The sequence below is a fragment of the Drosophila willistoni genome (genome assembly GCF_018902025.1).
Source record: "Drosophila willistoni isolate 14030-0811.24 chromosome XR unlocalized genomic scaffold, UCI_dwil_1.1 Seg143, whole genome shotgun sequence".
NCBI lineage: Eukaryota > Metazoa > Arthropoda > Insecta > Diptera > Drosophilidae > Drosophila > Drosophila willistoni.
The window spans coordinates 813,673-838,221 of NW_025814056.1; the positions used below are offsets into that span (position 1 = coordinate 813,673).

At 37.2% G+C, this 24,549-nt stretch overlaps 7 protein-coding genes across 10 annotated transcripts; 4 read left to right on the top strand and 3 right to left on the bottom strand.

Moving 5' to 3' along the window:
- Positions 1–1,809: 1,809 nt before the first annotated feature.
- LOC6646359 (nuclear envelope phosphatase-regulatory subunit 1 homolog) lies at positions 1,810–3,670 on the bottom strand. Its single transcript, XM_002069019.4, has 5 exons — positions 3,511–3,670; positions 3,283–3,354; positions 3,072–3,206; positions 2,130–2,981; positions 1,810–2,065 (listed from the first exon to the last, which is right to left on the bottom strand). Exons 1-4 carry the CDS (start codon positions 3,530–3,532, stop codon positions 2,827–2,829), a joined length of 384 nt encoding a protein of 127 aa, XP_002069055.1. The 5' UTR covers positions 3,533–3,670; the 3' UTR covers positions 1,810–2,065; positions 2,130–2,826.
- A 90-nt stretch (positions 3,671–3,760) lies between these two features.
- LOC6646360 (histone-lysine N-methyltransferase E(z)) lies at positions 3,761–7,774 on the top strand. Of its 2 annotated transcripts, XM_002069020.4 has the most exons (8): positions 3,761–3,989; positions 4,084–4,875; positions 4,955–5,115; positions 5,301–5,315; positions 5,792–5,889; positions 5,957–6,146; positions 6,634–7,200; positions 7,259–7,774. In XM_002069020.4, the coding sequence occupies exons 1-8, from the start codon at positions 3,868–3,870 to the stop codon at positions 7,666–7,668; spliced, it is 2,355 nt and encodes a 784-aa protein (XP_002069056.2). In that variant the 5' UTR covers positions 3,761–3,867; the 3' UTR covers positions 7,669–7,774. The 2 variants fall into 2 exon arrangements, with proteins under 2 accessions (XP_002069056.2, XP_023033803.1); XM_023178035.2 differs by lacking the exon at positions 5,301–5,315.
- Positions 7,725–11,571, bottom strand: LOC6646361 (chromosome transmission fidelity protein 8 homolog). The gene is made up of 3 exons (XM_002069021.4): positions 11,445–11,571; positions 8,146–8,269; positions 7,725–8,083 (listed from the first exon to the last, which is right to left on the bottom strand). The coding sequence occupies exons 1-3, from the start codon at positions 11,462–11,464 to the stop codon at positions 7,775–7,777; spliced, it is 453 nt and encodes a 150-aa protein (XP_002069057.2). The 5' UTR covers positions 11,465–11,571; the 3' UTR covers positions 7,725–7,774.
- LOC6646381 (general transcription and DNA repair factor IIH helicase subunit XPB) lies at positions 8,622–11,325 on the bottom strand. The gene is made up of 3 exons (XM_002069022.4): positions 11,191–11,325; positions 9,308–11,127; positions 8,622–9,231 (listed from the first exon to the last, which is right to left on the bottom strand). Exons 1-3 carry the CDS (start codon positions 11,240–11,242, stop codon positions 8,689–8,691), a joined length of 2,415 nt encoding a protein of 804 aa, XP_002069058.1. The 5' UTR covers positions 11,243–11,325; the 3' UTR covers positions 8,622–8,688.
- A 378-nt stretch (positions 11,572–11,949) lies between the features above and the next one.
- Positions 11,950–13,077, top strand: LOC26529918. Of its 2 annotated transcripts, none has more exons than XM_015177617.3 (5): positions 11,950–12,236; positions 12,305–12,388; positions 12,457–12,604; positions 12,669–12,800; positions 12,866–13,077. In XM_015177617.3, exons 1-5 carry the CDS (start codon positions 12,030–12,032, stop codon positions 12,970–12,972), a joined length of 678 nt encoding a protein of 225 aa, XP_015033103.1. In that variant the 5' UTR covers positions 11,950–12,029; the 3' UTR covers positions 12,973–13,077. The 2 variants fall into 2 exon arrangements, with proteins under 2 accessions (XP_015033103.1, XP_046867846.1); XM_047011890.1 differs by having other exon boundaries at positions 12,703–12,800; positions 12,866–12,957.
- Positions 13,078–14,416: 1,339 nt separating this feature from the next.
- On the top strand, positions 14,417–15,335 carry LOC6646382. Of its 2 annotated transcripts, none has more exons than XM_002069023.3 (3): positions 14,417–14,637; positions 14,727–14,958; positions 15,013–15,335. In XM_002069023.3, exons 1-3 carry the CDS (start codon positions 14,533–14,535, stop codon positions 15,261–15,263), a joined length of 588 nt encoding a protein of 195 aa, XP_002069059.1. In that variant the 5' UTR covers positions 14,417–14,532; the 3' UTR covers positions 15,264–15,335. The 2 variants fall into 2 exon arrangements, with proteins under 2 accessions (XP_002069059.1, XP_023033801.1); XM_023178033.2 differs by having other exon boundaries at positions 14,578–14,637; positions 14,712–14,958; positions 15,013–15,334.
- A 2,372-nt stretch (positions 15,336–17,707) lies between these two features.
- Positions 17,708–18,607, top strand: LOC26529245. Its single transcript, XM_015177613.3, has 4 exons — positions 17,708–17,983; positions 18,049–18,167; positions 18,246–18,396; positions 18,456–18,607. Exons 1-4 carry the CDS (start codon positions 17,803–17,805, stop codon positions 18,572–18,574), a joined length of 570 nt encoding a protein of 189 aa, XP_015033099.1. The 5' UTR covers positions 17,708–17,802; the 3' UTR covers positions 18,575–18,607.
- Positions 18,608–24,549: the final 5,942 nt, after the last annotated feature.

Consider the following 24,549-nt stretch of genomic DNA (forward strand, 5'->3'; position numbering starts at 1 on the left):
GGCCAAAAGCTGCCATTGCCTCTTATAGGTTTGACAGTCAATTACGGAAGTCAATGTCGCTGGTTTTAATTGTTATTTGCGCTGTTCGATTTGTTAACTTTTGCTGGAAAAATATGCAGTTTTTATTATACATACTGATTGATCCAAAAAAAATTATTTATAAAACTAAAAAATTAGAATTAATTAGAAATTACCGTTTTACACCTTTGCATGACATAAAGACCTAAACTTTCCTTATTTATCCTTTGTTCTATCTAAATCCTAGGATAATAATTTCTATTTCTAAGTAAGTTGTCTCGCCGACTTGGGTATACCATACACCAGGTGAAACAAATATTTAAAATTTCGAAAACCAAATGCATGTTTTAACAAGCCTCATACTATATGCTATCTCGCTCACTCTACAAACACACGAGCACCCTTGCGCCGTCACTAGCCAACGGCCAATTCTGTCCTTATGGATCGAGTATCAAAATACGTTCATACGCATATTTTGCATGTTCTAGTCCGATTTCAATAAAATTTGGTAGAAAAAGATAAGATTAATTAGTCTGTTAAATTTGATTGCGATGGTCAAAAAACTGCAAGAGCCAATCGGTTTTTTCTAAATTATGGAGGCGGAAGTGGGCGTGGCAACATATTAAAATATATATATTCTGCGCGCATGCTAAGCCAGTACACATACTAAATTTGATGTCTTTAGCTTTGTTACTTTTCGAGAAAATCAGTTTTGTTTAATTTGGGGAGACGGAAATGGGCGTGGCAAAATTTTTAAGTAGTCAATATCTGTGCGTCTATTAAGTTAGTTTACATACCAAATTTAATGTCGGTAGCTTTCATAGTTTTTAAGAAAATCAGTTTTATGTAAATTCCGGGGGCGGAAGGGGGCGTGGCAAAAAGTTGGAACAATTATTTTCTGAGCGCTAACTAAACGAGTATATAAATCAAATTTGATGTCTCCAGTTTTATGTAAATTCTGGGGACGTAAGGGGGTATGGCCAAAAATCCAATTAACTCTATATATTTACATACCACACGAGTCTACATACCAAATTTGGTGGCTCTAGCTCCTATAGTCTCCGAGATCTGCGTGTTCATACAGACGGACGGACCATTTCACCCTATGGGTGTATGGTATAAAATATTCGAAATTTCAGTGCCAGTGAACAGTGAACAAACAATGTTTTAAATTTTTCTTATGCGTTTAGGTAAAAGATATTTTGTTGATTTGGAGTGCAGATTTTTTTCTCACTTCAAGGCAAACAGTTGTCAATAGATTTTTTTTTAAATCTTAAAACAGCAAAGTGTATTATTTGAATCATCTTGATTTAAGAGTTAAGATTTGTTTCTTTAGACCAAATTAATAAATTATTTTTCGATGAATTGTCACAAAGTAAGAGAAATTGTAAAATTGTAAAACAATAATTGTTGACCAAAAGTATCTATTCGGGTGAACTTCGATAATTCAAGTCTTTTGAATTTTTAATCTATAACAAGTTTTACCCTTTTTTAACATCATTCACTTCAATGCTTAAGAAATATTTTAAACATTTCTATTCATCGAAAATTTTTTAATTTAAAGTCTTCTATCTATTTTCGACTTCAATCGCTTATAACTCATTTAGTTCAATTCAATGCCTTTCAATACATATATTGAATGACAGGATAATATGTTGCAGTATAATACGGTTGGATCAACTTTGGTCTTTGTATGGAGAGAAATCCCCATCAAAGACAACAGTTGATGGCTGGTTTGCAGAACTTAATCGTAATCGTAGTAGTTGAGTTAAAGAATTAATCAGTTTTAAATTTGGTTTTTCAACTATTGCTTCTTTATTTCAAATGTACAAATGTAAAATGAACTGGAGGCGGGCATTGGCTCCAATTTGCTTAAGGCATGTTGTATTGATAGACGATAATGTCTAACCACAGCAAGCAACCTCGCCATCCTTGTTGGAAGTAGCACCGCCGGCAGTAATGTCAACTCCCAGGCTGCGTACGACATTGTGATGGTCATGATGAGAATGTCCTTGCATTGGCAATTGATCTTCAGCGATCGGTGATGCTTTAATTTGTCAAAAGAGGAATTAGTAAGTATTTTCTTGTTGCCTGCTACTACTAAAGCTTACCCGTGGCCACAAAGAAGGCGATGCTCAGGATAAGGGCGCACACGAGATAGAACTTCATGTTGATGGCTTTTCGTTTGTTGTTTGTTTTGTGTTGTTGTTGATTGGAGTACAAAATACTTCTGATGCTTAGGGTCAGCAATTTGGCAGTATTTATACAGGCCAAACACACAGAAAGTGGGAGAGATTACGTATCGATGTCGTCGTCTGTTGGTGCGCTGGCTAATTTCCTAGTTAGCGATAAGCGAGCAATTTAATTAGGCTTTAAAACAGTTGGTGTTACACAACGTCTGAGTGGGTGACCACAGTTGTTTTAGTGCTAATTGAGCAGATTTTAATTTGAATGTTATTTATTTAAATTGGGTTTTGGTTTTTTGGGTTGATTTGGCAGCAAAAGATTTGAGTGCCCATAACAAAACATAAGTAAACGGAACAAATGAACAAAAATGAAAACATGTTTAACAATTGTTAGTTTTGTTTGTACATAGTGAGCTTCTATATAATTTAACCAAATTTGTTTAAGGAGGTACGTTATATGTATTCATATATCTATGTAGATTTCCTGCATAAAAACTAGGGTGTCCGAAATAACATAATCATAAGGTGTGGAAAGGTTTACGGGAAGGTTTTTTTTGGGGATCAGGTGAAATTATTATTAAATTATATGATTTGATTGATTGTCTTTGCTCGCACAGCGGCTTCATGTGCTGTTATTATTGCTTTGGCGTGGTTTTAATATCAATTTCCCCGTATCATCACAGCTCATATTAAAGTCACCCAGAACGGTGCGTGTCCTAGATGTGATGATCTGTGGGGCAATCACTAGTTTCTGGATGCCAATAATGAAGAGAACAACTGAGAGGAGGGAGAAGAATACATCATTACATACAATTACATGAACTCATTAGTTTAAGAGTTATGCAGTTTCTTTTGAACCATTCTTACTTAATGTCACAGTGGCCAATGTGAATATTGGATGTATCCATAGGGATTCGGTTAGTGGAACGACTGTTGTACGTGGATCTCTTAGCCAGTACCATGCACTAATAGCCGTACAAACAGACATTGCTGACAATATAACTGCAATTGATTGTGTGTGTGTGTGTGTGTGATTAGGCAATTGCCAATAAATCTATATGAATATTCAGGTACTCACTGCGCCAACGGAATGTTGAAGGCCTATATGATGAAACCACTTCAGTGAGACGACGCTCAAATGATTTTAGATCTAAACAACAATATATGGAAAGAGCGCAACCGAAGAAAGAAACAAGGATAAGGATTAGAAGAAAAAAGAGAAAAAGAAAAACATTGGCACAGCCGGTACGTTTGCTGGTTGTGTTGTTGTTGTTGCTGTTGTAATATGGTTTGGATGGATTCATACCTTCGCAAGCCGATGGTTCCATTGCAGCAATTTCTTCAATCTCGTGAATGTCCAGCTTATAGAATTTTTTATTTTAAAATGTATTTTCTAGGATTTTGATTTGAAGACTAAACATAGTATTGTTTTTATGTTTGACAGAGATAGCAAATGAGTCAATTGGGGTTGCCAGAGCAATTAAAATCGATATACATACAAATCAAAAATGATAATAATCGAATGCACTGGGAATTAAGTCAAGTGGCAACTCGCTGCTCCTGCGAATTGTGTACAAAAGTGGCAGCACTCTCAAAAAAGGCGGTCGGTCTGTTGATTAAAAACATTTAATTATTGGCATTTTATTGCCAAATTAATTGCAAAATGAGTAATGCCAAAGTGCCACCAGAATGGAAGCGTCGCGTCAAATCGGAATATATGAAAATACGACAACAGAAACGCTATAAACGAGCCGATGAAATAAAGGAAGCGTGGATTAAAAATTGGTAAGTGCTTCTTGATTGGGGGGAAATCGCGAGAGGGTAACGTACGATGGATATCTGATGAAGAATTTGCATTGTCTTTCCATGCAAATAACAGGGACGAACATAATCACAATGTGCAGGATCTCTATTGCGAGTCGAAGGCATGGCAAGCGAAACCCTATGATCCTCCGCATGTTGATTGCGTTAAACGGGCCGAGGTGACCAGCTACAGTGGGTCACCGGCTGGCCCTCAACGTGTTCCCATTTGTGTAATCAATGCCGTCACTCCGATTCCGACCATGTACACTTGGGCACCCACACAACAGAATTTTATGGTTGAGGACGAGACAGTTCTTCATAATATTCCATACATGGGTGACGAAGTCTTGGACAAGGATGGCAAATTCATTGAAGAGCTTATCAAGAACTATGATGGCAAAGTGCATGGCGATAAAGATCCATCGTTTATGGATGATGCCATATTTGTGGAGTTGGTTCATGCTCTAATGCGTTCACATAGCAAAGAGCTGGAGGAAGCATCATCCTCTAGTTCCAGTACTCAGGTGAAAACGGAAACTGTGGTCAAACCATCCAAATCCACAGCTGATGACAATGACGATAAAGATAAAGAGAAAAAGTTGTCGCCATTGGCCAAAGTTGATGAGCAGACCAAGGCGATGCCAGTTGGTGGGGCGGTAAAGAAGAAAGAGAATGACGAGTCAACCGAAGAGACATCCTCGTTGGCATTGGCTGTAGATATCAAGCCGGAAGTCGTTAAGGAAACTAGCAACAAGGATAACAGCAAGGAAGACGTCAAAGAGAAGCTACCATTTCCAGCACCAATTATATTTCAGGCAATTAGTGCCAACTTTCCAGACAAAGGCACTGCCCAAGAGCTGAAAGAGAAGTGAGTTTTATCTTCCCCCTATCTAAGCCCAAATATACATAGGTTAATCGCTAATTCTTTCTCCTCCCTTTCGTATCAGATACATTGAGCTAACCGAACATCAGGATCCAGAGCGACCACAAGAATGCACTCCAAACATTGATGGCACCAAGGCCGAGAGTGTTTCCCGTGAGCGCACTATGCACTCGTTTCACACTCTGTTCTGTCGTCGCTGCTTCAAATATGATTGTTTCCTTCATCGTAAGTTAATCCACCTAAGACGGCGGTTCCAACTGGGTTATAACTTTAATGAACTTTACGTTTTGTTTTTGCTTTTTATTTTTGCCAACCAAAACAAAATCCAAACAAAATCTCTTGCCAAAAAAAAAAACCAAACACTTTTAAATTTTTTGTTGTATTGAAAAACAATTGCAATATATATTTAGGTCACCATGTGCAGGGTGAGTCGTTGTTGTAGTTGTTGTTTTTCGATAACCACACGCACACACAACTCATGCCGCCGCCTCCTCCACATCCATCATCATAAATCTTTCTCACTCTCTATGTGCCTGTCTCTCTTTATCTCTGTGTTTGTCTCTCTGAATGCTATGTGGATTGATTAGGCCAATTTTCATTGTCTTGTTAAAACCGAAATTGATTTTTCTTGGTGTAAATCCTGTCACCTCATCCTGCTGTGCGGCTTTGCCTTGATCTTCATCATTATTGACCCACTCACCCACCACATTGAATCAAAAGAAATTACTATGGAAATCAAATAAACGTAACGATCGCTCGACCGCGCCCTCATGCTAACCCACCAACCAACCAACCACAAAAAAAAAAAATGTAAAGCGTCTCATATTGTCTCATGATCTCTGCTCCTCTTTGGAATATTGTGTCCATTATAGTAATAATTATCTTGTGTCTCCATCAACAGGTCTGCAAGGACATGCTGGTCCCAATTTACAAAAGCGTCGCTATCCCGAGCTCAAGATCTTTGCCGATCCTTGCAGCAATTCATGTTACATGCTAATTGTAAGTCTAAAGTGTCAATTGAAATCTTAGGCCATTTCATCCAATTTGATTTTGGTTTTCCCTGCAGGATGGCATGAAGGAGAAATTGGCTGCCGATAGCAAAACTCCACCCATTGACTCATGCAATGAGGCCAGTTCAGAGGATAGTAATGACAGCAACAGTCAGTTTAGTAACAAGGACTTTAATCACGAGAACAGCAAGGATAATAGCATTGCTGTTAATAGCGCCGCCGTTGCTGAAATTAATTCCATTATGGGTAAGCCGCCTCTGATCAAAAATTGTAAACTAAATCATCTTTAGTAAGACAATTGTATAAACTAAGTCAGGGCCCAACATAACTGCCAAACATGTTCGTCCCCCTGGGATATGCGCGCCAGACTCATGATCTCTCTAAATGGTCACACAAAGAGAAGTGTATCCAAATGTCTGATTTCTCTTTAATAGTAGCATTATTTCTAGTTGTATTACTTCGTAAACTGTCTTACCAACAATTCGGCATTAAAATGAAAGAGATAGCATAACAGTAGAGAGAGAGAGAGAGAGAGAGAGAGAGCAAAAGCATTTGCCTTTAACTAGGCATAAATTAAAGCTCAGAAGTTAATTCCTCTATTGATACCCTTTTTAGAATCTTTATGTACATATGTATACATATATCAATATTTAAATATTATTGACGTATAAATGAAATGTGCATTACCCCATTATTTGGACATCCGGTCTAATAAGTTGTTATACTCTTCCAGCTGGCATGATGAACATTACAAGCACTCAATGCGTTTGGACTGGTGCCGATCAGGCATTGTTTCGTGTCCTCCATAAGGTCTATTTGAAGAACTATTGTGCCATTGCGCATAATATGTTGACCAAAACATGCCGACAGGTCTATGAGTTTGCCCAGAAGGAGGCAGCCGAATTTAGTTTTGAGGACTTGCGTCAGGACTTTACACCACCGCGCAAGAAGAAGAAGAAGCAACGTTTATGGTCACTGCATTGCCGCAAAATTCAATTGAAAAAGGATTCGTCATCGAATCATGTCTACAATTATACACCCTGCGATCATGCTGGCCCGTGTGACATGAATTGCTCATGCATTTTGACTCACAACTTCTGTGAGAAATTCTGCAATTGCAGCAGCGATTGTCAGAATCGTTTTCCGGGCTGTCGCTGCAAGGCTCAATGCAATACCAAGCAATGTCCTTGCTATTTGGCTGTCCGTGAATGTGATCCGGATTTGTGTCAGGCATGCGGAGCCGATCAATTCAAATTGACCAAAATCACGTGCAAGAATGTGTGTGTGCAGCGTGGATTGCGTAAGTATTAAACGAAAATTCGTAGAGGATATTACTACTAAATCATTCACTTTTGCAGATAAACATCTATTAATGGCCCCATCAGACATTGCCGGCTGGGGTATATTCCTGAAGGAGGGTGCCCAAAAGAATGAATTCATTTCTGAATATTGCGGTGAGATTATATCGCAGGATGAGGCCGATCGTCGTGGCAAAGTGTATGACAAATACATGTGCTCCTTTCTATTCAATTTGAACAACGATTTTGTGGTGGATGCCACACGCAAGGGCAATAAAATACGTTTTGCCAATCATTCCATTAATCCCAATTGCTATGCCAAGGTTATGATGGTCACTGGCGATCATCGTATTGGAATATTTGCCAAACGCGCCATCCAGCCGGGAGAAGAGCTCTTCTTCGACTATAGATATGGACCGACCGAACAATTGAAATTTGTTGGCATCGAACGTGAAATGGAAATTGTTTAATTTATTACCTATAAGTATAAAGATTATAAAAATATATATATATAAAATAACACACATATAATAACTATCGAAACTATCTAAATCATATAATATATATGTACATATATTAAACACTTTTCGCCACATTGGCTATTATGGGTTTGGGTCGCGATTTGAATATCAATTTCTTGGAACAAATGGCTCGAACTGTATACTCGGTACGCTGGCGACTTTTGTGCTCCTGGGCAATGGTCTGATCGAGAACTGTGCGTTCCCCACCACCAGAGGTGGCATTTAAGCAGCTTGCATCGAGTGTAGCCTGACTGGCATCCAATAGACGTTGGCCCTCATTTGTTTTGGATTTCTCAAGGACGGCAAATGGTTTCTCTAACTTCTGTTCTCGTCCTTGCAGTATGTGATGGCCAATTATTAGTATCTATATACGGATTATCCATTGGAATGCACATTAGATTATTGAAATTGAGTACAAAATCTTACCGGTTGTCCATATTTATTGTAGTAGAGATCGCCAATGAATTGATCATGCATATCCTGATTACTTCTCACCTCTAGATCACCCTGCAGCTCAATGATGGCCCATTCGCCAGGTCCAGAACTTGAACTAAAAGGGAAACAAGAAATATTTTTTTTTAGATATTTTTAATCTCTGTATCTATATACTACATACATATATAGAACTAACGAACCAAACTTACATATATTGGAAGTATAAATCGAAGAGTATTTCAAGTTTGAATTAAAATATTGATATCTAAACCTATTTTATTGCTTGATCTAATATACTTATCGAAAATATATGGTATATATTAGACCAATACGAATCAAAGCGATCATGTGAAAATCAAATAAATCCTATATATTACTGGTAAAGATTATTTTCTCTTAATAAAACTAAACCCCATTCCTCTTTTTTAATCAAAGGGTTAAATAGATTGGAAAAATATAAAAATTTGTTTTGTTTTTTGTTTTGATTGAACTTTATTTATGGTTTAGACACAAGTTTTTGTTTGGATATGTGATTTATCCTCTGAATTTCTTAAAAAGAGGATGAACACTTCCAGTATTCTTGCGTCGATATTCATAGTAGACGGCATCATCGCCACCCGACATGGAACTGATAGCGCCAGTTCTTTTTGTGGTACCGCCACCACCAGCACGATATCCAGGCTCGCCTGGCATCTTCTCATCTTCGCAATCCATATCGGAAGCAGATAGCACCAATTGCAACAATTGGCCCTGCTCCTCTTGGGTGCCATATAGTAAATCAGGTTCCGTATCGATGCCTTTGAGATGGGTAATCACTTTGTAGCTATAACCTTGATTGACCAAAAAACGTTGACGTTTCCGGGAATAGCTCATCTCCATGGTATCCTGCGAGACGAGAGTGTAGAAGAATGCATTATATTCCTCGGCAATGGCGCCCTTTTTGGCACGCAAAATACGGCCCAAACGTTGTGCTTCCTGACGACGAGAACCACCATGCGAGGATATCTGTATGAGAACATTCGCCTCGGGCAAATCGAAACTGGTGTCGGCCACTTTCGATACAAATATCGTACTGACCTAAAGTGTGATAAGCAGTGCGGGGAGAACAGAGTTAAGAGAGAAAATGTGAAATTCCTTTAAGAATTCTTCTCACCTTGGCATTAAATTTAAAATTCTGGATAATCTGTATACGCTCATTCTGTGAAGTGGGTCCATAGATGAAGGGTTTGTTCATCTTGATGGCATAATGCTTCAGAGCAAATACATTGTCCGAGAAGACAATCGTTTTGTCGCCTCTTTGTTCATGGTATTTAATGAGAAATTGACAACTACGAAACTTGGAGGGATTCATCACATACAGCAGCATCTTTTTCGATGTCCTTGTTGTCAGGTATTCTCGATAGAACTCTGGCGACATGGGGCACCAGACCTCGGCACACTGGACACGGGCAATGAAGCCCTTCTTTTGCAATTCCAACCAATTGGCCTCATACAATTTCGGTCCAATGAGGAAATTTAGATCAGCTATTTTGTCATCCTCACGCAGCAGAGTGGCGGTCAGACCGAGCTTGCAATGGGACTGGACAATGGTTAAGACGCGTCGAAACATCTTGGCGGGAATGGTGTGCACCTCGTCTAGGACCATTATGCCCCATTCCTGTTCCTGAAGCCAACGCATTGTCTGCTCCGCTTCCCAGGAACGTTTCTGTGTGTGTGTTATCATGGAATATGTGGTCACAAGGATGCCACAGCCCATGGGTTTATCCTTGGCCTCTGAGGTAAAGCGACAAATCATACTATCATCGGCTGTGGACCACATCTTGAACTGTTGTTTCCATTGTTCCACCGATACGCCACTGTTGCATAGGACCAGGGCACGTTTGCGCACCGTGCAGCATGCCGTGACACCGACCAGAGATTTACCGGCACCGCATGGAAGGACAATTACACCGGAACGTGCACGGCCATTGCCAAACATTTTGCGAAGACTCTTCTCCTGATACGGACGCAGAACGGCAGCGGGTTTCAGATCAATATTTATGTCCGGATTATGGGTATCATTACGAAAATCATATTCCGCTAGCAATGGATGCTCAATCTCAATGCAACGTTTCTGTATTACCTCAATTTTCTCCTGGGCCACCTCAAAGGATACGGTTTTCAAATTTGCCTCGTCCTCATCCTCCTCTTCCTTGTCGATTTTCTCATAGAAATTTGTTATGTCATCGGGTACAGCGGTATTACCATCGGCACCAGTCGTTGCCGATGATGGGGCCGCTTCCTCTGTAGGATTTGTGCCTGCCCCAGCAGCTGTAGGAGGTAATTTTGTGCCAAATTGGGTAATCGCTTTGCCATCCATTGTACCTTGAATGAATTCCTCGCCCTCATTCCGTATAAGTCGGCACTTTTGAATAACCGGATCCTTGAGTAGCTTTTGCAGCACCTCCGGATGCGGCGATTCGATGAAGTATTTGTTGTGCTTCAAAACCAATTTAACTTTACCATAGGATAGAGTACAGAGACGTATAAACTCAATAATGCCCTCGGGAATGGTCGCCTTGCTGAGACGTTTTAGATACTCGATAATGTCATGGGTTTGCAGGCCCACTGAGACAGCGGCATAGAGACTATATGCAGTTAGCTTGTACTCATGGATGTGCTCCGGTCGGCATACTGGCTCTGATATGGCAATAAGGAAGTCGTGGGCATGCTTATACACCGGTGAGAAGGATTCGAGGAAGACATGTCCGTTGGGTGCCACCCAGAGTGGACGATTGCTATGATCCTGACGCAATTGCATCTGGGAGCGATAGTCTTTGGCCCCGTATTCATCTGTGTCGATATTATCATCGTTGGCTTCCGCATTCTTAGACGCTGCTCCTGGTACTCCTTCAGCCTCGGGGGCATCATTGCTGTCATTCTCCATCTCAACGAGCTGGGTGAAGGCCTCATCTTCGGCCCGCCGCTTCTTGGCTGCAGATTGTTCGGGTAAATTTACTTCGTTTCTCAATGATTCTCGATGTTGCTGCTACTTACCGAACTTATCCCCACCGCTGCGCTCCTTTTTTGATTTTTTTGGCGGTCCCATTTCGAAAAAAATTAAATAAATTTCACAACGCACATAAATTCTTCACCTTAGCCGGTCGACTGCCAGATCTACAGTGACCATAAAAAAGTGGCAACGCTTCATCAATGACGATGACAGCTTACTTTCGAAGCTTTTTTTGTCTATTGTGTCTCGTAATAACTAAGCCATTTCCCCAAAATTACAATTATTTGTTTTAACTTACGTTTTTACCAAAATGGGCATGGTTTCAATATACTCAAAATGTAATTTTCCTCGTAAATTGTAAAATCCAATGTTTTTTGGAGGGAATAACAACGCTCACATACACACACACACACACACGTGGAAAACTATATTTGCTACCACCCGGTAGGAAATTTTTTCAGGGTTTCTTCATGTGTTTTGCACCTCTGACCCATGTTTCGCTTCAACTTGTACATGTTAATACGGGATTGTCTTAAATACTGTATGCATAAAACAACATTTAAACTTTTCTTTCGCATATAATTAATAATAATTGCGACATTTGCATAATATTTTTTAAAAGCATAAGTAAGTAAAATTACACGAGGTATAAATTTGTGATTTTTGGCAATTGGGGTTTATAATTTGGTATTTTTTTAACGTTTTCGATAGTTTTCTAGTATTTTTTTGTTAACTCTGGCAGCTCTAAATACCGATGAAAGCATGCCGCCTTTTTTAAAAACATATTCAGAATGAATAGCAAAGAAAAAACTACGCTTTGCTTTAAAGCTCATTTGAACTGATAATTTATTTAAATTTATTATTTTCTAAATGGCATTTAAAAATGGCCTCAGGAAAGGAAAAACCCGCCAAAAAATCTAAGAAGCCATCGAAAAAGAGTAATAAAAATGATAAAACAACCTCAAATGCGAGCCCTCTTTCAAGTGCTTTTTATCATAATCTATTAAAGATATGCTATGTTATAGCTATTTTCGATCTAATACATGCACTATATTTCGCAACTCAGGCCATGATATTGCTGGTCACAAGTGTAAGTAAATATTTATGTATCTAGTTATTTTAAATTAAACTCTTAATGAAAATCGTTTAAAAATATAGTTTAATGTATTTTCGATATTCGCACTATTGGGCACAATCTTCTGGGTACTGATTGTTATTTTGCTTATTGTGGGACTTTGCAAGGTTGGTCATTTTTGTATGTTCTAACTATCTAGATATTATATTCAAAGATTTTTGATCATATTTTCTAGCGTCGACCAACGCTAGTGAAAGTCTGGCTTACATTTTCATTGATCGGTTTTATTGTGGACTTGTTATTTTTAACATGGGGTATAAGCTCCTCAATCACCGTCGACTGGGATCATTTGCAGGAATTTACCATTATCATCATTGGCATTGGTAATGTAAAACTTTGCATCGTAAAACCCAACTTATCAATTAATTTTCGCACACATATTTTCAGTCATTGAAGTCATTTGCATATATCTTGTTTACAGATATTATACACTTATGGATCCCTGCCGTATGGTTGATGTTAACGAAGAGAGTAACATGCCAAAGAAAAAACATCCTCTGGACCAGGCTGCCTGCAATGGTGAGCCTCCAAAATATACATACATGTACATATAATCTTAATTATTAAAATTTTCTTTCCGACAGAGAGCAAAAAATTGGCTGATAGTAATGTGAAAGGTGGTAAAGGCACTAAGGATAAGAAAAAGGACAAAGCCAAAGACAAAGACTCCAAAAAGAAGGGCAAAAAGTGATTTTATTTTATATTTCTTCAACTTTTACCGAATTTAGTTGCCTTTTTGTAAATATTTAGATATATTTTTGTAAGGAGATTATTAAAAACATTCGTAATGTGTAAAGCTGTTGTCGTTTTCCAATCTTAAATCGTTTTTTTGTCAATTAAGACAAGACTTAAAAGGAATCAACATTCGTATATAATATTATATCACAATCAAAATAAAACCAAAAATTTCTCCTTACTAAAGTTGGTCAATTTCAATTTACTTTTGGTATGACAAAATCAATTTGCCACCACCTCCCATATCAGAGGCAAAATAAAACACACGAAGCGAGAGTGAGATAGAAAAAACAATAATAATAATTGACTTACATAGTTTTTTTTTTCTCTTCTCTTGTGAGCCATCTTGGTTTCCAACTGCAAGTCACGTTGTCAGAGTGTGGAGGAAGCGTATGACTGGATGGAGATGGCAACAATCTAATCTCCAGGGCCTGCTGACAAAACAAATGCCATAAATGAAAGATGGGCAGATGTTCACACAAACTTGTCACATCGCAAAGTATTAAACTGAGGAAAATGCCCACAACCACACCCACACCCATGCACATACACATACACAGTGGGCTGAAAGGACTACAAATTATGCATATACTTAAAATTTTAAGTAATCATTATTGAGTAAATTTCTAGTGTTTGTTTCTCAAACGATAAAAGAGCTTACATATAAAATATTTGATTTCATCGCCTTAATATTTATTTGAGACTGAGCTCAAAATAACAATTTGGATTCCTATTTAGAAATGTTTTCGTTTCAGATTCTATAATAAAATAAGAAAACTGTGGTTAGCCACACTGGGTAATTTAAAAAGAGTTTAACAGATGTAACTAATAATATTTAATTTGAAAACTTTATTACTTTTCATTTCTGCATTTAAAAATAAAGTAAGCCCTCTACAGATAATCTATGTGCATTTAAGATAAAAACAATAGTTTTTTATATATTTTAAAAAAATATTTGTCTAAGATTAACTTGAGCATTTTGCAGTTGTCATGCCAATATTTCAGTGCTAAAACTACTTGTGAATTATAACTGAATAACGAAAAATTAATATTAGGCTGACTTTTTATTAGCTTAGCTTAAAAGACAGCAAATAGGAATATTATATTTTTGACAACTTGATTTAATTTAAGACAATTGTGTTGTCTGTGTGGCCCATTGTCTGATTTTGTGCTGCTGCTTTAGTGTGTGTGTGTGTATTGGTGTGTCTGTGCCTGGCAATCAAACGGCATTGATTAACCTGTAGCAGGAACAGTAGCAACATTTCCACTCCATCTCCCTTACTTACTACTTGGTATATCTCCTTGCCTTTGCTTGACATTTCCAGATCTTCTGCCTGTATGTAGTATGCTAGGGGAAACTACGTGCTTATCATCATTATAGCTTTGATTTAGTAGACAACATTGCCCATGCGATTTGATGGGACTAGAAACAGAGAGACACACAAAGAGTGAGAGATAGAGAGACATAGAGAGAGAGAGAGAGAGAGAGAGAGAGAGAGAGATAGATATATACAGGATGGGTGATGGATATTTAGTGCTTTGTAGCTATTGCATTGCCGTACTCGATTTGGCATCAGCTCTGCTCTTTGCCATTGTCTCTGGCATGGTCTATGCGAAGCATGTAAGCAAGATGTCCACTCACAAAGACTCACAAGCATTACCCCATACCAATTTTGATCTATGCCAATTGAAAAGTGCAATTGATTTTAGGGCCATTGGACCTCAATGGCGGCTTTGGTATTCACCATCCTCTGGATATGCCTCATAATAATGCTCCTGTTGGGAATCTATTGGCGTCGGGTGAGTTTCGTACGTTATTGGCTGCTTTTTACCTGCTTGGGCATACTTTTGGATGGTTTTCTCTTGCTTTATGGCCTTACACTGGCCATATCAGTGAATTGGGAGGGCATTAAGATCACAGTGTTGCCTTTTGTGGGCTTAGGTAAGAGTAGATGGACAGAAAGAGTTTGCAAGAATTAATTAACTCGCTTTACAGCTGTGGAAATGACATTTGTCTATATTATATACATATTCTACTTGCATCTCAAAGACCTCGATGAAGCCAAACGAGTTCAAGGGGGTGCAGAATATGATTATCAAGAACAAAATAATGAGCAGTATGAGCTGAAGGAGCTGGATAAAAAAGACAATTTGCAGCATATAAAAAAGCTAATTGAAGAGCATAACGATGAGGAAAAGGCAATGCTTAAGGAAATGCAGCACAATCTATCTGCTGATTGGGTATAAGAAGCAAGAGACACAGAGAGAGAACGAGGGAGTCAGCGGAACAAAGAGATAATTTGCTATTTTTGCTTTATTTGACTTTATAGCTTAAATTTATTTTTCATTTTTCAATATAGAAAAGATTACTAATATTTTAATTTTTTTTTTTTCAATTTCTACTGTGTTTTTTTTATACCCTTGCAAAGGGTATTATAAAATTGGTCAGATGTTTGTAACGCACAGAAGGAGACGTTTCCGACCCCATAAAGTATATATATTCTTGATCAGCATGATAAGCTGAGTCGATATAGCCATGTCCGTCTGTCCGTCCGTCCGTCCGTCTGTGCAAATCAACTTCACGCCGCCATCTTAAAAGCTATCGGGATGAAACTTGATATTTGAGCTACTTATAGCCCGGAGCAGATATAGTATGAAAATGATCAAGATCGGACTACTATATCATATAGTTCTAGAAGAAACATTTTTATAAAAATTGGAGTATCCCTATGAAATAGTTTTGGATATAAAGCATCAGATCCCGAAATTTCAATCAGATAGGATAAATATAACTCAAGTTACAGTCAATATAAATCGTTATTGCTTGAAATCCACAGCTGAGCACACGCATACACACACAGACGCAACGCTACGTAAACTGTATGTGTATGCGTGCCAATCGCAGCATGCAGCATGGGGAAGAAGAAGAAGAAATGGAAATGATTTTTGGAAGGTTTTGTATGTGCATTGATGAATTGATAGGAAAAGAGTTTGGAACATGCAAAAAAATTATGGCCAAGGACTGCAAGGGTATATAAACTTCGGCACAGTCGAAGTTAACTTTTTTGATATTTTCTATTTCACTTCTATTCTCTATTCTCTACCCTTGTTATTCTATTATAATTCGGTTCTCTATTCTAATTTATATTCTGTTCTCTATTAAAGTCATTATCGTGTTTTTATTATATTCTCTATGCTATTCTGAATTTTATGAATTCTATTCTCTATTCTATATTCTATTCTTCATTGTTTATTCTCTTTTCTATTCTCCTATACTCTTTCTATCCTTTATTTTATTCAATGTCCTATTCTCTTATTCTTTATTTTATCCTCTATTTTATTTTGTATACCTATTCTATTTTTTATATTATTTCATTCTATTCTATTTCATTCTAATTTATTCAATTCTCTATCCTATTCTCTAGTCTATTCTCTATTCTATACTCCATTCTATTCTTACTTTAATTCTCTATTTCTGTTTTCTATTTCTGTTCACTATTCTGTACTCTATTTTTCTTCTCAATTATATTCAATTCTCTATTATATTCTCTTCTTTTCTATTCTATTATTTATTCTGTTCTCCATTCTATTATTGTTATATTTTGTAATCTGTTCTCTATTTTATTGCATTTCCGACTGCTGATCAATAATTTGCAATTGAATTTTTGTTTTAATTTGATTAAATGTTTTCCATTGCCTACTTTAGGGCGTTTACATTTATTTTGAGGAATTTCAGTTTATTTTTGGTTTGTCAACGCAATGCGTTTTATAAATTATTATGTTACACATTTAGCATGCATCGCACACACACATACTCACAAAGAAAGCACAAAATCCTTTTGAAATAATTTGCGCAGTAGAAGGAAGAAGCACATAAAAACAAAACGTAAAGTGAAGAGGAAAATAATTAATATAAAATGACAAATACCCTGAATACAATAATAGAAAACACCTCAAAATACGATGCTTAAAAAGGAGGAGGAGAAGGAAAGTGTAAGTGAAAGCCTAAACCTAAACAAAGAGAGATGTGAAAATATATTTTTGTAAAAGGATAAAGGAAAAAGGCAAAGAATATCTATGACAAAGGAAAGAACATATGTAGTTCAAAAAGGGCAGAAATAAATTCTTTATATCATTTAAGAATCACCTACAGTTGCATTCTAATTGGATCTGTGGACTTTTGTCAAGTCTTGTTGTCGTTGTTAACTCAATGGCTGCTGAAGTGATAGGATTTTCTCTCCATTCCTTGTCGATTGGCATGTGCATTGCTAATAAGCATAATAATGCGTACTAGTTATTATTTTTTTTTAAATATTTCTTAAAGTGTTTCGCCAAGGAGCTAAGGTAAAAGCCTTTATTGAGTTTGTTAGGGTAAAGGAAAACGGAAACAGCAACCAGGCAAGTCTTGCGCATCACGAGTTGACTTGGCTGACAGCGTTGTCGCATCTATTTATGCAAAAAAATATATATATATATATATATATGTATATATAATGTCAAGCTGATGAAATACGTGCAATGTCTATGTCCACGAACACACACACACACACACACCACACGTACACACAATCATAACTCTGAGGTTGTGTGAGAGAATCCCCGTTGACAAATATAATTTACTTTTTTTTTGCTCAGCCCAAGGAAGCAAATCCCTTGGGTGCTTCAAAAAAAAAAAAAAAAAAGCAAACCTGTTTAAACATTTCAGTTTTCTGTCAACTAAGAGTCAGACACATATTTAAATACACACACATACAGAGAGAAAGATAGAGTGAACGTGCAAGAGACGATGAGTCCTTTAAATGCTCTTGGATTGGCCATTGGCTGGTTTGATATATTCGGTGCATTACTTTTCGAATTGATGATCCTCTATATGATGAAACGTTGTTTTAATAGCAGACCAATTAAAGATGTGGAAAAACAACAACAATCCGATGATTTACAACAACCTCAACGTAGAATGACGCCAAGTGAGTGTTATCCTCGCTGTTCACGATTTAATTTCTTAATGTTCAATATCTTTTTTGTCTTCTAGAACTCTATGGCCCTAAATATTTGCATGATAATTCCAATGCCTATATATTCTGGGGTTATCTATTGCTGCTAAATGCCTGGATTGTGATCACATTGGTGATGATGGCTGGCATTGTTTTGGTAAGAAAGAAAGGAATCTATCCCAGTGCTTTAAGTAACTAATCTAATATGCTTTCCCTCCCTCATTCCCTCTTTTAGCATAAGCCACAATTAATGCTTATGTGGCTTATTTGGTGCATAGGTGGTTTAGTTTTTGATATGTTCTTTTTATTTTGGTGGCTCTACGAATTATTGGCCGGCGATTCCATTGAGGCCATAACCAACATTATGATCTCTCTACTAACCATGGGCAAGTTCTTGAAAACTCAAAACTTTTATTTTTAATTAGTCGTTTTTATTTCATCTTAGCAATTGAATTTGGTTTCATCTATGTGATTCATAGAATCTATGAGAATTTGTCTCAGTCAACAGAAGTCGCAGCTGATGCCAAAGTCACCACCCCAGTCTATTCATTTATGATTATTTAAATATTTATTATTAAAATTTTATTTTACAATTGTGCAACGAATGTGTATGTGTAATTATGTGTAATTATTTGCGAGTTTGACATTTGGTGAACCTATGACAAAAGAATTTCCGTTCCCCCTGTCTGCCAACGCATTACTAAGCCCAATTCTCCCGTCCCTCCAGACCATAGCGCATCGATTGTTGGGTGTTCTCCCGTTTACAGTGACTCAGAACATACCAAACTTCTGTAATAAAGAAAATTATTACAAGCCAAATTAGTTTGAATATGATAAGCAATGCTTTTAACTATTTTTTGCGATGGTTCAGATTTTTTTTTCAAACTTGACCGCCCACTTTCCCTTAGTGAAACGGACTCAACTTGGCAGTGGCCGATAGACATAAAAACCGAAGATGGCCGTAAACAAGCTTAAAGCATATTTTTTGATTACTTAACTCTTTTGGGAGCCATGCATGGGGATTGTGTAGTAAAATGGCCTCCAGGGGTATTCTTTCCCCATCTTTCTACATTATCCAACGTCCTTTACAGCCAAATTTGACTGTAGCTTGAACAGGAGACGCTTTAACATTATTTCTATTTCACTTATCTAAACAATAGTTCTTTAGAACGTCTAAATAGGATGAATGATTTGGGAGTACTCATGGACCATTAGTTAACTTTTAACACTCGTATTTCCACCACGGTCGCACCCTCATCAGGATCACCCAAATCATGGGGCACACAATTCTTAACCTTTCGTGGCATTTTTTTGCCATCGTATAGCATTTTGCGTGTATCATTCAACTCAGCGGCAATGGCATCTTTGAAATCGAATTGCAAACTCACTTGCAAATTCGGCCAAAGATGGGCCAAGGCTGGTTATGCATAGAAATGGACGTCATAAGTATTATACATGCGATACTCATTTCCCTCGAGATAACCAAAACGACCATAGGCCAAGCGTGGATGAAGTAAAGTTGATTGAACATGGCGCATTTATACCACTCAGGCAGACCTCTGCAAGGTATGTAAGAAAAGTAAAATGATTTAGCGTAATACTTATCAATGAGGCTTATTAGCATAGGTGGATCTAGGGAAAAATTGGCCTTAATGTATGCAATAAATTGGAAAAATGTCTTAAAAATTGTCTACCAGCAATGTTTGATTTGATGATTTTTTGTTTATCCACAGAATATTCCAAAATTTTCTTTGCATGTTTCTAAAAAGGTCATTCTTTGACCGCTTATTACATACTTTTGGGTGCAAATTTGGCTCATTTTTCCCCCTAGTTTCGTCTATATTTATCTTGTACAACTAAAGATCTTTTTACTTCGCTTGTCCGTCCTATTTCAGAGTATGGATCTTGCATTTGGTCACCTCAATATGAGTCGCACCAGACTGGACTTGAATCCGTTCAAAAGCAGTTCTTGCTATATGCTCTTTGTGGCTTAAGCTGGGATCGCAATGTCAATTTGCCTTCGTATTCTACTAGACTTCTTTTGATTAACCTTCGTTCCCTAATTATTTTTTTGCTTAAGTGGTGATATTCACTCGCCTGAGTTTTTGGCTCATTGGTTAATCTATCGGTACCATGTAGACGGAGTAGACATCCTATTATTAACCCATTAACCCTTAGTCGTTGTTCTACTAAATATGCCTAGCATGAACCTTTTAGGGTACTCAGCTCTGATTACAACCTTCTTTTCCCTGTAATCTGCTCAGAGTCTTCTATTACTATACTTAAAACATCTATCCTCTTCCATTTAGTATAGTTAAGATAGCTAAAGTGATATGATTTGTTTTTGTGTTTCTTCTAGTGTGACAACGCGATTCGTGCCGTGCGTTATACGGCTGCACCCCTCTGTCGGTAACACGCTTTGTCCCGGTGTTGTTTGAATGTAATGCGCACTGGACTGATCACTGAACTAAACCGAAGTTCTTGTATTTTTATCAAATCAAAGTTGAAATTACTAATTTGTGATCCAATATCGTGGCAGTAAGATACGCCCTTGCCCTATAGACTTCTGGCCTGGGGGTTCCCTAAAATCTTCTCCTTCTTATTTTTGGGAATGTCGCAAGTAAAAGTTTCACTGATATGAAAAGTTCTTGTAATATTTCACATTGTGAAACCTTTGCTTTTATCAGAGGCTCCTTTTCTTTAAAGAAAATATAAAAGCTTGTTACAAAATTTATGAAATTATGGATTAAAATTGGTACCTAACAAAATGTTGTTTCTTTTAGTTGTCAAACTTATCAAACAAATAATCAATTAGACTTGTTCTTGTTTCTGAGTCGTTGTCAAGCGGACAAAAATGTCAATCGGAAAACGATTTCAAAGCGAATAATTGACTTCTCTCCGACATAAGTATTTTTATACCATGCACTCATAGGGTGAAATGGTATGTTAATGTCGCCAAAATGTATGCAACAGGCAGAAGGAAGCCTTAGCGACCCCATAAAGTATATATATTCCTGATCAGGATCAACAGCCGAGTCGATCTAGCCTTGTCCATCCGTCCGTTTGTCCGTATGAACACCTAGATCTCGGAGAGTACAAAAGCTAGACCCACCAAATCTGGTTTTAAGTTTATTTAAAAATTTTGCCACGCCCCTGCAATTTAAACAAAAGGGTTTTTCTCAAAGACAATACTAGCTAAAGACACAAAATTTGGTACGTATGCTCGCGGAGTAAATGCGCGAATTTTTTCACCACGCCCCTTTCGCCCCAATTGATTCGAAAAAACACGATTATCTCCTTACTTTCGTTTTTTATGTAACCAAATGTGGCATACTTAGATTTGATATTAATATCCAGCAAAATACGAATATTTATTAAAATCGGAAATAGCCAAGATATGCATATAAACGTGTTTCCATAAGGCCGAAAGCCGGATACGGTCGTTAGCTGGTGGGGGCGATGGGTTGCTTATATGGTTGAGTGAGCGAGATACTGAGATATGCTTGTAAAAAGCATGTGAACAGAGTTTTTTATGAATGGATAAATCAATTTGTTATTATAAATTTTAAATATTTGGTTTACTGATGCATGGTATACCTAAGTCGGCGAGACGACTTACTTATTTCATTAAGAGTAACACCGCAATATTCAATTCGAGCTAGAGCCAACTAATTGATCACGCTCCTTTTTTGGAATTTCGTTGTGCATTATCAAGATATATATGTATGTGCGTATTTTTGAAGACTAATGACTACTATTGAGTTTCGTGTTTTAGTAAATTGTAATTCATTTCTAGCCCTGTGGCAATAATAGAGAAATGGTGGACGGATATGTTGAATAAATTGCCATGGAAATGCGAGATTTCGGATGCATCAATAGAAATGTCTATTTTGTTTTCTGTAGGCAGAAAATAGTGTAAAACTGACCAGTGGTTCATTGTCTTTTCTAATAGGATTTGCTTAATAATTCTCAAAGCTTTAATTGGCATACACACACACACACACTTACACACACACAGACGGACAATGCAGATGCATACTTAAAGCCACAGAAAGTAAATTTATAGCTGGTTTCTCTCTTTCTTTCTCTCTCTCTCTCTCCCTCTTACTCGCCATTTCTTTCTGTCTTTATGATTTTTATATTTGTGCATGTATTTTTTTGTTGTTTTTTGTTTTCTTCATGTTCTCACTATGTTGCTGTTATTTCGCTTTATGCTTTTGTAGTTTTTAATGGCCTGCAAAACGGAAATTGATTCATTTCCGTTTTTTGTTTTACGTTTCCGTTTGAGGCATCTGCCGCTGCGTTGCGTTGCGTTGCGTTACGTTGTAGTTGTGTTTGTGTTTGTATTTGGTTTGCTTTGCCCTGTGAATGAACCATAACGCACGGGCAATGTCCATCCATCCATCTATTCGTCTTAAAGTCTCAAGTCGCAATGCCCTTTTGAGAATGGAAATTCAATATTAGATGACTGCCTTAGCCTTAATTCAAAATCAAATTATATGAAAATCAACGGCATTGTCAACTGCCGACAATACAACACAAGCAACAACAACAAAAACAACTGTCACTTGCAACTCGATGCCAAAGTGAAAAGCAAAATATTTCTTCTTCTTTATTAAACACATCGCTTGGACTTGGTTCTGGTTGAATATTCTTTTTATTTTATTTTTATTTTGTTTTGTTTTTTTTTTTTTTTTTGCTAGCATGTCCCCACATTTCTTACCCATTTCTTCAACGGTTTTCACCATTCTCCAAGGAACGACTGACTGCTCAAATTTATTGTTTGCAAATTGAAATTCTTGTCGACACGCACGAGCAAATCCTTTGGGAATGCACAACGCCGCAGCAACAACAGCAGCAGCAGAAGCACCACCACCACTAGAACGAGAAGGACAAAATGCTAGAGGATGAGCCTCATCTCGAAGAGGATGCCATCGGCTTTGATGGCTTTGTGCTTGGGCAGCTCACTATGGGTTCTTAGTATTTATTAAGATTGTGATGTGCCATGAAATTATATGTATGTATGTATGTATGTATGTACATATGTATATTGTGAAAGCATAAAGAAATATTTCTTCTTTCAGCTGAATGTTATTAATTTTTTCCACCTTTTTTTACCAGGTTGCATTCAATATGTGAATAGATGACAAACAAACATGGATGGTGGCCTTTTGTGTTCCAGTGTCCCCATTTTTTACTATCTACGAGAGTTTATTGCAAAAGCAGTAAAATCGCAAGTGAACGACTTTAGAATGACTATACCCATATTATACAGTCACTTCTTAAACTAGTTGAGAATTCCAACTATAAGAAGCGAAAATAGGTGGACTCTTAAATCTTTAACAAATCCATCTGTTGATCGGCATATCTTTAGGCTGCCTATGAATTCAAAATCTTATTCGTAAGATTGACCCAAAGGGTGTATTATAAAATTGCTCAGGTGTTTGTAACGCACAGAAGGAGACGTTTTCGATCCCATAAAGTATATATATATTCTTGATCAGCATGAGAAGCTGAGTCGATATAGCCATATCCAGCGGTGCGTCAGCCATCTTAAAAGCTATCGGGATGATATTTTGTTTGGCCTTTTTGTCACCTGCGTGAGATCAAGTAGAAGGAGTTTTTGTATGCCTATGAAATTCAATAATGTGATAGTTTATGATATAAAACATTAGATCTTAAAATTTCAATTAGATAGGATAAATAGAACACAAGTTACAGCGCTGTCGTTAGACTACTACACACACTGACGCAACGCTACATAAACTGTGTGTGGATGCGTGCCGAACGCTGACGTATGTTCACAATTGCGAGTGTACAAATATTACTGCTTATTAGCTTCTGTGATATTTTTAAATATTAAACATTCCAAAGAATGACCTGTTCAAAAAAAAATTCCTTATTGCAAACAAAACTGATAAACAATTTGTTGGATGCAAGAGATTGAACAAAATTCTTTAAAATAAAAATAAAATAAAAAAAATACCCAGCTGGATGCTTTTGTGTACAAATTTCACACAATTTAGAATTTAAGACCTGTGTGAGTTAGAGATAAAATGTATTAGAAGTAAAGAAGTTCAAAGGCAACACAAAAAGGTGAGCAGGATGTCTGTAGAGCTATTTCATGAACCACCTAGCCCTATCATCAGCAGACTTTGTGAAATTGCAATAGCCATACCATGTCTTCAAAGCTAAAACTAGTTGGGAATCGCTACTAAAGCTACTGAAGCGAAAAATAGAAGGCGAAGCCTACAATTCCGAAGACCACCTTTTGGTTCATACATTTTGCATATTGTGCATATATTTTGTATAACATTATGTTTATATTAGACAATATTTCATTTCAAATGCAGTTTCCGGGTCGTGATCAGCACACCCTTATTACTAAGGCAGACCTCTTGTCACTGGTGTCAAAAATAGTTTTTTTTAGTGAGTTTATCTGAATTGTTCTCAATTGTAATTAAAATGTGGCACAAGTGTTTTTTTTCCAATATTTTCCTACTGTAGACTTAATTTCCCAAAGCTCCAAAGTGGTTTCA